The sequence below is a fragment of the Hemiscyllium ocellatum genome, chromosome 7, assembly GCF_020745735.1.
Source record: "Hemiscyllium ocellatum isolate sHemOce1 chromosome 7, sHemOce1.pat.X.cur, whole genome shotgun sequence".
Classification (NCBI taxonomy): domain Eukaryota; kingdom Metazoa; phylum Chordata; class Chondrichthyes; order Orectolobiformes; family Hemiscylliidae; genus Hemiscyllium; species Hemiscyllium ocellatum.
In genome coordinates, this window is record NC_083407.1 from 67,109,204 (window position 1) to 67,123,488 (window position 14,285).

Genomic DNA, 14,285 nt, shown 5'->3' on the forward strand with positions numbered 1-14,285 from the left:
TTCCAGCCAGGGGAAACACCCTATTTGCATCCACATTAGAGTGTGGTGCTGGAAAAGCCTAACCGGTCAGGCAGCATCCTGGGTTATAGAGAGAGGAGGAGAACGTCTTCAAGGTAGGTATCCTTGGAAGAGGCTTCACAATAAGGTTATAATCTACACTGCTGATCCCTGTAGAATTTTATAGGTTTGAATGAGATCACCTTTCAGTCTTTTAAACTCTCAAGAAAATGCTCAAAATTTTGCTTGTAAATGGTAGAGGAAGCTGGTTTGAAGCTGTTGTGCAGGAGTCTTGGCGAGTTACTACAGTGCAGTTCCTGTAGTCACACTGCAGTTCCTGTGTGTCAGTGGTGCATGGAAAAATCATTCAAGGTGGCGGATTGGTTGTCAATTAAATAGTCTGTTTGATCTTGGATGGTGTCAAGGTTCTTGAATGTGGTGTAATTGCATTCATCCAGGCAAGTGGAGAGTATTCACACTCCTTACTTAGACCATAAGACCATAAGACATAGGAGTGGAAGTAAGGCCATTTGGCCCATCGAGTCCACTCCGCCATTCAATCATGGCTGATGGGCATTTCAACTCCACTTACCCGCATTCTCCCCGTAGCCCTTAATTCCTCGTGACATCAAGAATCTATCAATCTCTGCCTTGAAGTCATTTAGCGTCCCGGCCTCCACTGCACTCTGCGGCAATGAATTCCACAGACCCACCATTCTCTGGCTGAAGAAATGTCTCCGCATTTCTGTTCTGAATTGACCCTCTCTAATTCTAAGGCTGTGTTCACGGGTCCTAGTCTCCTTGCCTAACGGAAACAATTTCCTAGCGTCCACCCTTTCCAAGCCATGTATTATGTTGTAAGTTTCTATTGTCTCCCCTTAATCTTCTAAGTGCCAATAAATACAATCCCAGGATCCTCAGCCGTTCCTCGTATGTTAGACCAACCATTCCAGTGATCATCCGTGTGAATCTCCGCTGGACATGTTCTAGTGCCAGTATGTCCTTCCTGAGGTGTGGGGACCAAAACTGGACACACTTGTGGCCTGTTAATGGTGGAAACACATTGGGGAGGTAGGTGGGGAGTTATTCATTACACAATTGCTAGCTTCTGATGTGCTCTTATAGCCAAAGCCACACTACCATAATGGCTAATCCATCTGTGATGACACTGACCTTTAGATTCAAGCAATGATGGTTAGATTGTCCCCTGATGTGGATGGTGATTGCTTTGTACTTGTGTAGCATGAAGCTTAGTTGTCACTTATCAGCCCAACCTTGGATGTTTTCAGGTCTTGCTGCATAAGGATACACAGTGCTTCTATATCTGAGTTGCTATGAATGGTGCTGAACATTGTGCAATTTCTGATCTTATAAAGGTCATTGATGAAGCAGCTGAAGATGGTCAGGTCTCGGACACGACCTTGAATAACTCTGAACAGTGCGCCTTGGAGTTCAGATGATTGACCTCCTAGAATCACAACCACCTTCCTCTATGTTATACTTAACACTCCATTCAGTGGGAGATTTCCCGTACCCTTGATTCTGATTGACTCCAGTTTTGCTAGGTATCTTGATGGTGTACTTGGCCAAATATCACCTTGATGACAAGGGCAGCCACTCTCACCTCAACTTGGAATTCAGATGTTGTGCCCATGTTTAAACCAAGGTTGCAATTAGGTCAGAAGATGAGTGGCCCTGGCAGCAGCCAAACATCAGTGAGCAAGTTATTCCTTTGCAGGTGCCACTTGAGAGGATGGCAGAGTATGTTTGACAGGATATTTGGGATGGAAGCTGGTGGGTATCTTTAACAGCGGTCATTAAGGCCAGCCTTTTAAACAGCATACTTCCGAACCTGCCAGTCCCTGGGGGGCCTCTGTATTGCTTACAGGTGTGGAAGGTTGAATTCCCATTAACACCTGCAGTCTGGAACCAAAGTTAACAATAATCAAGGCATTTTGATTTGTGGACTTGAGAATTTCCTGGCTTGGGAGTGAACACTTTTTGTTTATTCCTTCCTTTCTGCATGCCTATAGAACCTTTTGCAATGTTTGTTTGTCTTTTGCTATTTTATGCTGAAATTTACTTTTCTCAATCAATCTCTTGCTAATCTTTTACCAATTTCTAGAATCTTTCCAATTTTATGACTGCACTTATTGGTAACTATAATTTTCACCCCTGATCTACTTTTAACTCTTATGTTAGTCATTTTCGCATAAGCATTATTTTTCCTTAAGACAAACCACAACTGTTGCAAATAATAATTGATCCATTAAACACATTAATTAACTTGTCCCTCATACCTACATGGTCTGCTTTGTTCAGATTTAGTACCATTGTTTTGGATTTAAATGTATTGCTTTCAAGCTCAATACAGAATTCCAATAAAATTTCACTGCTCCTTATAGGTCCCTTTGATACAAGGCCATTCATGAACCCCTTTTCATGGTACAATGCTGGATCTAAAAGAGGCTTTTTGCTGAATTCATTCTTTGACATATTGATTGACAAAATTGATTGGACAACACAGTGGTTCAGTGGTTAGCCCTGCTGTCTCACAGTGCCAGGGATACAGGTTCAATTCCAGCCTTAGGTGACTGTGTGGAGTTTGTACATTCTTCCCATGTCTGCGTAGAGTTCAGTTGGGTGCTATGGTCTCCTCCCACAGTGCAGGTTAGGTGGACTGTCATGCCAAATTGTCTCAAAAAATGTGGCACTGAAAAAGCACAGCAAATCAGGCAGCATCCGAGGAGCAGGATGCTAAATTGTCTGTAGCATCTAGGGATGCGTAGGCAAGGTGAATTAGCCATGGTAAATATGGGGTTACAGGGATAGGGCAGAGGGCTGGGTACAGGTGGGATATATTTTAAAGGGTCGGCACAGACTAAATGTGCTGAACAGCTTCTTTCTGCACTGTAGGAATTCTGTGATTCAATCAAAACTACCATCTATCCATTCACATACAAACTGATGTACATTTTGGGAAGGAGAGTCTTGTAAGAATATTTTCTTACAAATATTAGGTCACTGATATGAAGTTATATAACATAAAGATGGTGAAAACCTGCAGTGTTGCAAGTTCATTTCTTTCTATGACAAAAAATCAACTACTCCACTCAAATAGAAATTTGTTGGGAACAAAATATTAAAAGAGGGTTTCTAAATATATGATTTTGCAGCTTTAATAAGATATTCTGCTTTTGGTTAGAAGTATTAGTATCTGATATCCTTGAACAAAGTAAAGAAATCTGACTTTTCAGTCTCCTTTAGAAGTATCAGCTTCTTTTTCAGCCACCATTCACTCCAATTAGATTTCTTCACATCTAATTTATGTGATTACAAGTAAAATATTCAAAATTTGTCAATTAATTTGTTAGTTTTACAAAAATACCATAAATGAAACTGTACATACCTCTGTCAAATGCCAGTTTGACATCTTCAATTAGATCACTAAACCCTGATACTCTGTACAAACCTTCAGACATTAGACCTACGAAACAAAATTTTAACAACAATTATTTTTCAGGAACAACAATTTATATTTATTTAGTTTTTAATTGATGTTGATGTTGTTCACAACAGCATTGTAAAACAAAATATGAAAATGATCCAAATATGGAGATATTAAATTGCCAAAGGTTTGGTCAAAGAGGCCAAAAGATGAAAATGAGATCGAGTGGCAGAGAAGTTTAAGAACGAATACCAGATCTTGGTGACCAGGCCACTGAGTCACAGTCACCACTGGTTATAATTTAGAAATTCTCAAATGGCCGCCATTAGAAGAGTGCAGGTATTTCAGACTTGCTTGACTGTCAGCCAATGAAAATAGAGAACACTGGATGGTATAGAATGGAACTTGGTGTGAGCTCAGAGCTGAGTTTACATAGGGTAGAATGTGGGAGTCCAACCAGGTGCACTAGAGTAGTTGAGTCAAGAGATAAAGATGACATACATGATGGCTTCATAAGCAGATGAGGAGAGACAGGGCTGAAGCTGAGTGATGTTACAGAGATACAAAAAAAATTACTCCAAAGGAATTGAGTCTTAGATATTAAAAATGGTACTTTGATCAACACCTTCCATTCAAAAATGCATTTGAAGCCAGCTAGCAATTGTCTTAATGACACTTATTTTCTAATACTTGTAGAGGGGCTATGAAAAGGACTAAATAATATTAAACTTTAACTAATGTTGTTGTGCTTATTTCTACTTCTAGAAGATTGTACAAAGATACAATTTTACACTAATTTAAAAAATATTTACACTCAAGGACTTGAACAACTAAGTGTTAAAAGTGGAAACCCAGTTGTGTTGCCACATCAATAAATAAAATGAAAGTAAGGTCAAATATGCAAGAGTAATTTGAAAATACATTTTCAAAGCTTGGCTAAATTTCTGAAGTCTCTTTTTAAGGTAATTAGTTGTTGTTGGCTCTACATTGCGCCTGTAATCCTTCCACATTTCTCTCTCTTTGGGTGATAACCATGCCATATTAAGCTCATGGATGATCATATCACTAACCCATCCCCACATTTTGTTACATCTTCATCAGTGGTTGCTACACCAGTATGATGGCCATCACTTCTGCAATGAGCTTGTCTGCCTGGTCAAGGAAGTGTAATCCTAAGTCTCCCCTTGTACCCAACTTTGAACACACTTCAAAACTAAGTGACCCCAGCAGCCACTATTCTGATACCACCAGGCTATCTACATTTCCATTCTGATATTAACACATACTGATAAAAAAATTCACTTCTAATTAAGAATAGTTTGGACCATGTGGCTTGATCCTCCCCTAGGGATTAGGTTCCATGCCAACAGCCACATTATCACAGAATGCAAGCCAATTTTGGGACAGTTCTGCAAAAATTAGTTGCTGCTTTTCCTACATTACAATATTGACTATACTTCAAAACATTTCACTGTCTCTATATGCATTAGAACATCCAAAAATGGTGAAAGGTAACAGGTAACATATGAATGCAAGTTCTTTCTTCCATTCACAGCAAACCAATGTTTTTGATAATATACAGTTTGTAATGTAGATTACAACAAGCCATCCTCTATAATTACATTTTATGACTTAGTAAGGTGAATCATTTTGCTTTAAGGTCTGTTAGAAACATTTAAGCTTTTGCGAAACATCCATAGCTTAGAAGGGAGAATTGTTGTTTCAGTTTTATTTTATCTTGGGCAGTGCTATGAAGTAATTGCATAGAAATGCATCTATAGAGCCAATAAAGCGTGGAATTGGAAAAAAGCACAGCAGATCAGGCAGCATCTGAGGAATAAGAGAATCAACATTTCAGGCTTAATCCTTCATCAGGCCTGGGAAGGGGGAAGAGGCTGAGAAGTAAAGAGAGGGTGGGGCTGGAGAAAGGTAGTTGGGATGGTGATGGGTGAGTGAAAGTAGGAAGTGAATATGCTAGGTTGGTGGTAAGTGCGTAGCAGATAGGTGGGAATGAAGATGGACAGGGAGGTCAGGTCAAGAGGGCGGAACCGTGTCAGAGGGTTGGATCTTGGATGGCATCCCCAGTCCTGATAAGGGGTCAAGCCCGAAATGTTGACTCTCTTGTTCCTCAGGTGTTGCCTGACATGCTGTGCTTTTTCCAGCACTATACATTATCAACTCTGACTATTCCAGCATCTGCAGTCCTCACTATCTTCCAATGCATGTGCAGAGCAGTATTTCTGAGAAAAGGAGAATATAGTAAACTTGATTGATGGGTGGTACGTTTGCTTGTTGAGCTGGAAGATTTGTTTTTCAGACATTTTGTCACTATACTAGGTAATATCATCACTGAGCCTCTGGTGAAGCGCTGGTGTTATGTCCCACTTTTTATTTTGTATCTTGCGCTGTTAAGGAGGGTGATATCACTTCCGGTTCTTTTTCTCAGACGATGGTAGATGGAGTCCAAATTGATGTGCTCATTGATGGAGTTCTGGTTAGAATGCCAGGCCTCTAGGAATTCCCATGCGGGTCTGTTTAGCTTATCCTACGATGGATGTGTTGTCCCAGCCAAAGTGGTGTCTTTCCTTGCCTGTACGTAAGGATACTAGTGACAGTGGGTAATGTCTTTTGGTGGCTAGTTGGTGTTCATGTATCCTGGTGGCTAATTTGTCCGATGTAGTGTTTATTATAGTCCTTGCATGGTATTTTGTAAATGACATTCATTTTGCTGGTTGTTTGTATGGGATCCTTTAGGTTCATTAGCCTTATTTAAGTGTGTTGGTAGTTTGTGGACTGCTACAATGCCAAGGGGTCCGAGTAGTTTGGAAGTCATTTCAGAGATGTCTTTGATGTAAGGTAATGTGGCTAGAGTTTCTGGGCACATTGTGTCTGCTTGTTTGGGTTTGTTATTGAGAAATCGGAAGACTGTGTTTATTGGGTACCCGTTCTTCCTAAAAATAGGTATTTTTCTTTGGCTGTTCATAGTTCCTGCAGTGTGCAGTGCTGCAGTGTGTTGTGGCTCATTGAAATAATGTCCTGATGCAGCTCCGTATGTGGGTGTTGGGCTGATTGCTTCTGTAGACAAGTATTTAGTCTGTATGTGTTGTTTTTCTGTTTATCGCTGGTTTGAAGTTCTCCATTAACTGTTCATTCTACTGTGACATCTAGGAATGGGAATCTGTTTTGTTGTTCTCCTCCTCTTTTGTAAATTTTATGCCAGTAAGGATACTGTTGATGGTGTTGTAGGTTTCCTCTAACTTGTTCTGTTTTAATATCCCAAAGTTGTCATCCACATAGCGGACCCAAAGTTTGGGTTGGATAGGTGGGAGGGCTATTTGTTTGAGTCTCTGCATTACTGCTTCAGCTAAGAACCCTGATATTGATGATCCCATGGGTGTTCTGTTGATTTATTTGCAGGTCTTGGTTATTGAATGTGAAGGGGGTGGTGAGGCACAGATCTACTGGCTTGAGGATGTTGTCTTTGCTGACGAAGCTAATAATAGCCACCAGGATACATGAACATCAACTAGCCACCAAAAGACACGACCCAAGATCACTAGTATCCTTATGTCCGGACGAGGAAGGATACCACTTTGACTGAGACAGAACATCCATCGTAGGACAAACTAAACAGAGACCCGCACAGGAATTCCTAGAGGCTGGGCATTCTAACCGGGAACTCCATCAATCAACGCATCAATTTGGATCCCATCTACCATCCTCTGAGAAAAAGAACTGAAAATGATATCACCCATCTTAAGAAACCAAGACACTTAAATAAAAAGTGGGACATAACACCAGCGTTTCACCTGGGACTGTCACTGATGTCATCTAGTATGGCGACTGAAAACAGACCTTCCAACAAACTCACAGAAGAAACCCAGCAGATCATCAGTCAGACAGTTGCACGAACACTAAGCACGAAAAAGGAAGGGAATACTCTCAACACACAGGAAAGGAAAGCCCTAGAAAGACTCAAAAAAGAGAAAAATGCTATAATTCTACCTGCAGACAAAGAGTGCATGACCGTCATTCTAAACAGAAGGGAGTACATTGAAAAGGTGAACTCACTGCTTTCAGATACAATTACCAACAGGTATGATAGACCTGATCCCACAAATAGAAAACCGTATCACATCTACATTGAAAAGGCTTCAGAATTCAGAACAATTAAACAAGATAGACTTCCAAAAAATGAAACCGGATGAATCCAACACACTCTACTTCTATGGACTACTCAAAGTACACAAACCAGGTGGGCCCCCTCAGACCCATAGTCTCACTACCTGGAACGCCGACATACAGACTAGCCAAGAACTCCACTGAAAACTGAAATACCTAGTGGAAAACTCATGTCAATCCATTCACTACATCCAAGAATTCCTGAATACCAAAAATACCAAGATAGAAGAAGATGAAATAATGGTTTCCTTTACGTAACAGCCCTGTTCACATCAATTCACATCAACCTGGCCAAGGAAACACTGACTGCACTACCAGAAGAATCAAGGACACAAACACCAGACAGCACTAGCTTCATCAGCAAAGACAACATCCTCAAGCCAGTAGATCTGTGCCTCACCACCCACTTCACATTCAATAACAAGACCTACAAACAAATCAACGGAACACCCATGGGACCATCAATATCAAGGTTCCTAGCAGAAGCAGTAATGCAGAGACTCAAATAAACAGACCTCCCAACAATGCAGCCCAAACTTTGAGTCTGCTACATGGATGTCACCTTTGTGATTACAAAACGGAACCAATTAGAGGAAACCTACAACACCATCAACAACATCTTACTGGCATAAAATTCACAAAAGAGGAGGAGAACAAAACAGACTCCCATTCCTAGATGTCACAGTAGAATGAACAGTTAATGGAGAACTTCAAACCAGCATCTACAGAAAAACAACACACACAGACCAAATATTTAACTACAGAAGCAATCATCCCAACACCCACATACGGAACTGGACATTATTTCAATGAGCCACAACACACTGCAGCACCCAGGAACTAAGAACAGCCAGAGAAAAATATCTATACAGCATGTTTAAGAAGAACAGGACCCAATAAACACAGTCTGCCGATTTCTCAATAACAAATAAGGGACGGAACAGTGGTACAGTAGTTCGCACTGCTGCCTCACAGCATCAGGATCCCAGGTTCGATTCCAGCCTCGGGTGACTGCCTGTGTGGAGTTTGCATAATCTCCCTGTGTCTGCGTGGGTTTCTTCCAGGTGCTCCAGTTTCCTCCCACAATCCAAAGATGTGCAGGTTAGGTGAATTGGTCATGCTAAATTGCCAATAGTCAAGGGTGAATATGGGGAATGGATCTGGGTGGGTTACTCTTCAGAGGGTCGGTGTGGACTGTTGGGCCAAAGGGTCTAATCTAATCTAATCCAATCCAATCTAAAAACCCAAACAAGCAAAACCCAGAAACTCTAGACACATTACCAAACATCAAAGGCATGTCTGAAGTGACTTCAAGACTACGCAGACCCCTTGGCATAATGGAAGCCCACAAACCTACTAACATACTTAAACTGTAGCTAATTAACCTAAAAGACCCGATACAAATAACCAGCAAACAACTAAACGTGGAGCTGAAAATGTGTTGCTGGAAAAGTGCAGCAGGTCAGGCAGCATCCACGGAACAGGAAATTATGCCCGAAATGTCAAATTTCCTGTTCCTTGGATGCTGCCTGACCTGCTGCGCCTTTCCAGCAACACATTTTTAGCTCTGATCTCCAGCATCTGCAGACCTCACTTTCTCCTCCAACTAAACGTAGAGGTCAATTTTATGCAAGAAGGTCTGCTGAGTCAAGGGGTTTCCCAGTCCAAGCTTCTCACCTACATGGACAAAATTTCACGTTATTGCTTGGGAGTTTGAAAGACTTGATGTAAGTGTGAATAATCTTTCTTAATTTTGTGTAGTTTACCCTCAATATAAATACTAGAACCCTTAAAAACATTTTTACTTAGATGTACAATTTCTCTGGAAAGCCCTCTTTTGGAAGTGATTTCATGTGCCAACTGATGACTGTCAGCTGAAACAAGTTATCAACCCCATCTATATCTGTACTTCATAGAATATTAGAATCTAAGCATTGATGTTTTGGCAAATGTCCTTGCATGCAACAACATAATCATATTTGCAACAAGAAGCATGGCCTTCCTAAGTCTGCAACAGAGCAAATATCACTGCCTTTGAATGGTTGAGCTTATCTGTAACAAAGCAATAGAAACATAAAAAACAGAAGTATGTCATTTGCTCCTTTGAGTTTGCTCAGCCATTCAATGTCATCATGACTGATCACCAGTTCAGTATCCTGTTTCCACATGCTCCCATATCCTTTGATCCATTTACTCCCATTAATTATACCTAACTCCTTCTCGAAAACATTCAATGCTTTGGCCTCAACCACTTTCTATGGCAGAGAATTCCACGGGCTCACCACTTTCTGGATGAAGAAATTTATAATCATCTCAGTCTTAACTGGTTGACCCCATTTCCTTAGACTCTGCTTCTCGACTCCCCAGTCATCAGGAACATCTTTCCTGAGTTTTCCCTGTCTAGATTTCTACAAGATTCCCCCTCACTCTTCGAGAGTCCAGTGAATATTATCCTAACTGAACCTGTCTCTCTTCATATGTCAGTCCAGCCATCCTAGGAATCTGTCTGGTAACATGCATACAGCTTGTTAAAACAATTACTCATATCCTGTCACATATAATTATCCTCAGAGAAATGCAACTGCACGAAATGTTTTCTGAGATTAAAGCACATTTGCAAACCCTATTCTTCAATTAAAAATAATGTAAGACCTTTCATGAATGTTCAGTTTACTGAACACACAATTTGTAAATAATTATATTTTAAATTAATCAAATTTGGTAATTCTACAGCTGTATCTTTTCAAGCATTCAAGAATATCACCCCATCATTTACATATGCAGTTTGAGGCTCTGGTCAGACTGCATTTGGAATATTGTGATCAGTTTTGGGCCCACTACCTTAGGAAGGATGTGCTAGCGTTGGAGGGAGTATATTGGAGGTTTACAAGAATGATTCTGGAGATGAAGGGCTTGTCATATGACAAGTGTTTGAGGACTCTGGGTTTGTATTTGATGGAGTTCAGAAGGATAAGGGTGGGACCTGATTAAAACTTATAGTTTATTGGCCTGGATACAGTAGATGTGGAGAAGATGTTTCCTCGAGTAGGAGAGACTAGGACCCCAGGGTGAATGAACAACCCTTTAGAACTGAGATGAGGTGAAATTTCTCAGGCAGAGGGTGGTGATTTTGTGGAACTCATTGCCTCAGAGGCTGTGGCAGTCAATGAGTGTATTCAGGATAGAGATAGATTCTTGGGATCCAGGGTTATGGGGAGAAGACAGGAGAATGGAATTGAGAAACATATAAGCCATAATCAAATGCTGGAACAGACTTAGAACATAGAACAGTACAGTACAGTACAGGCCCTTCAGCCCACAATGCTGTGCCAAGCATTTATCTTAATCTAAGATCAACCTAACCTACACACCCCTCAATTTACATGTGCTTGTCCAGCAGTTGCTTAAATGTCCCGAATGTCTCTGACTCCACTACCACTGTTGGCAGTGCATTCCATGCACCCACCACTCTGTGTAAAGAACCTTCCTCTGACACCTCCCCAATCGCCTTAAAATAATGATCCCTCGTGACAGCCATTCCTGTCCTGGGAAAGGTCTCTGGCTATCTACTCCTCTCATTACCTTGTACACCTCTATCAAGTCACCTCTCTTCCTTCTTCTCTCCAGTGTAAAATGGCCAAGCTCACTCAACCTCTCTTCATAAGACACACCCTCCAGTCCAAGTAGCATCCTGGTAAATCTCCTCTGCACCGTCTCTAAAGTATCCACATCCTTCCTATAATGAGGTGACCAGAACTGAACACAATATTACAAGTGTGGTCTAACCAGGTTTTTACAGAGCTGCAGCAAAACCTCTCAGCTCTTAAACTCAACCCCCACTGCTAATGAAAGCCAAAACACCATACACCTTCTTAACAACCCTATCAACTTGGGTGGCAACTTTTAGGGAACTATGTACATGGATCCCAAGATCCCACTGTTCCTCCACAATACCAAGAATCCTGTATTTAACCCTGTATTCAGCATTCAGATTCAACCTTACAAAATGAATCACTTCGCTTTTATCCAGGTTGAACTCCATCTGCCACTTCTCAGCCTAGCCCTGCATTCTCTCAATGTCATGTAGTCTGCAACAATCCTCAACACCATCCACAACACCACCAACCTTTGTGTCATTGGCAAACTTACTCATCCATCCTTCCACTTGTTCATCCAAGTCATTTAGAAAAACTACAAAGAACACAGGCCCAAGAACAGATCCCTGCAGGACACCACTGATCACCAACCTCCAGGTAAAATACTTTCCATCCACTACCACTCACTGTCTTCTTTCGGCCAGCCAATTCTGTATCCAGACAAATTTCCCTGTATCCCATATCTCCTTACTTTCTGAATGAACCTACCACCAGGAACCTTATCAAATGCCTTACTGAAATCAATATACACCAAGTCGAACTTCATCAACTTGTCTCATCACGTCCTCAAAGAACACAATAAGGCTCACGAGGCATGACCTGCCCTTCACAAAGCCATGCTGACTACCTTTAATCAAACTATATTTTTACAAACAGTCATAAATCCTATCTCTCAGAATACTTTCCAGTAGCTTGCTTACCACAGATAGAAGACTGACTGGTCTATAATTCCCACGAATTAGGAGAAAGTGGGGACTGCAGATGCTGGAGATCAGAGCTGAAAAATGTGTTGCTGGAAAAGCGCAGCAGGTCAGGCAGCATCCAAGGAGCAGGAGAATCGACATTTCGGGTATAAGCCCTTCTTCAGGAATGAGGAAGGTGTGCCAAGCAGGTTAAGATAAAAGGTAGGAAGGAGGGATGTGGGGGAGGGACATTGGGAATGCAAGAGGTGGAAGGAGGTTAAGGTGAGAGTGATAGGCCAGAGAGGGGGGTGGGGGCGGAGAGGTCGGGAAGAAGATTGCAGGTCAAGAAGCGGTGCTGAGTCTGAGGGTTGGGACTGAGATAAGGTGGGGGGAAGGGAAATGAGGAAGCTGGAGAAATCTACATTCATCCCGTAGATGAATGAAATCTACATTCATCCCCAACCATCCCAGTGGTTGGAGGGTTCCTAAGTGGAAGATGAGGCACTCTTCCTCCAGGTGTCATGTGGCCAAGGTCTGGCGATGGAGGAGGCCAAGGACCTCCATGTCCTTTGTGGAGCCCACTTGGCACACCAGCCTAATTTCTGAAGAAGGGCTTATGCCCGAAACGTTGATTCTCCTGCTCCTCGGATGCTGCCTGGCCTGCTGCGCTTTTCTAGCACCACACTTTTCAACTCTGGTCTCCAGCATCTGCAGTCCTCACTTTCTCCTAGTTGTTCTTAACCTACTGTGAATCCTCTTGCAAGGATGCCTACCTTGAAGAAGCTCTCCTCCTCCCTCTACAAGGATCTCAGTGAGTCCCTCTCTCACTGCACCACTCCACCAATGACATGCAGGTCTCCTCCATCGTCAGACCCTAGCCACACGACGCCTGGAGGAAGAGCGCCTCATCTTCCACCTAGGAACCCTCCAACCACACAGGATGAATGTAGATTTCTTCAGCTTCCTCATTTCCCCTCCCCCCACTTTATCTCAGTCCCACTCCTTGGATTCAGCACTGCCTTCTTGATCTGCAATCTTCTTCCCGACCTCTCCGCGCCCACCCCCTCTCTGGCCTATCACCCTCACCTTAACCTCCTTCCACCTATCCCATTCCCAACTCCCCTCCCCCAAGTTCCTCCTTTCTACCTTTTATCTTAGCCTGCTTGGCACACCTTCCTCATTCCTGAAGAAGGGCTTATGCCCAAAACGACAATTCCCAGGAATTTCCCTGTTCTCTTTCTTGAACAGAGAAACAACATCTGCCGCCCTCCAATCATCTGGTACTACTCCCGTGAAGAGTGAGGATGCAAAGATCATCGCCAGAGGCGCAGCAACCTCATTCCTCGTTTCCCATAGTAACCTTGGATCTATCTGGTCCGGCCCTGGTTATCTATCTTGATGCTTCCCAGAATTTCCAGCACATCCGCTTCCTTATGCCTTCTATGGTCGCTTTGAGTAGAGTTTTGGCAGAGAGGTAAAACCTATTCCGACAAGATCTAATGAGCCTAGCCCAACAGTCACTTCATCAGAGGTCAGATCACTTTCCCTTCATGTGAAACTAAAGAAAGCGATGGGACCAGACGGAGTATGTGCAGATCAACTGGCAGAGGTCTTCTCGAAAAACTTTAACCTCCCTCTGCAGCAGGCCCCTATCCCTGCTTGTTTCAAGAGTGCCAGCATCATCCCTGTGCCTATGAATGCTCATGCAGCATGTCTCAATGACTACTGCCCAGTGGCCCTAACTTCAGTGGTCATGAAGTGCTTTGAAAGGCTGATCATGGCATTAGGAGAAAGTGAGGTCTGCAGATGCTGGAGATCAGAGCTGAAAATGTGTTTCTGGAAAAGCGCAGCAGGTCAGGCAGCATCCAAGGAACAGGAGATTCGACGTTTCGGGCATTAGCCCTTCCTGAAGAAGGGCTTATGCCCGAAACGTCGAATCTCCTGTTCCTTGGTTGCTGCCTGACCTGATCATGGCATTAATCAGCTCCAGCCTCCCCTCTACTCTTGACCCACTCCAATTTGCCTATTGGACCAACAGATCCACGTCAAATCCCATATCACTTGCCCTTCACTCCTCCCTGGAACATCTTGACACCAAGA

At 42.5% G+C, this 14,285-nt stretch overlaps 1 protein-coding gene across 2 annotated transcripts in view; it reads right to left on the bottom strand.

Moving 5' to 3' along the window:
* The window catches only part of chn1 (chimerin 1), a 157,038-nt gene that overhangs the window by 26,146 nt on the left and 116,607 nt on the right, over positions 1-14,285 (bottom strand). For both annotated transcript variants that reach the window (XM_060827931.1, XM_060827932.1), the window contains one exon: positions 3,407-3,484. In XM_060827931.1, coding sequence (XP_060683914.1) covers positions 3,407-3,484 — 78 coding nt within the window. The remainder of the gene's footprint in view (positions 1-3,406; positions 3,485-14,285) is intronic.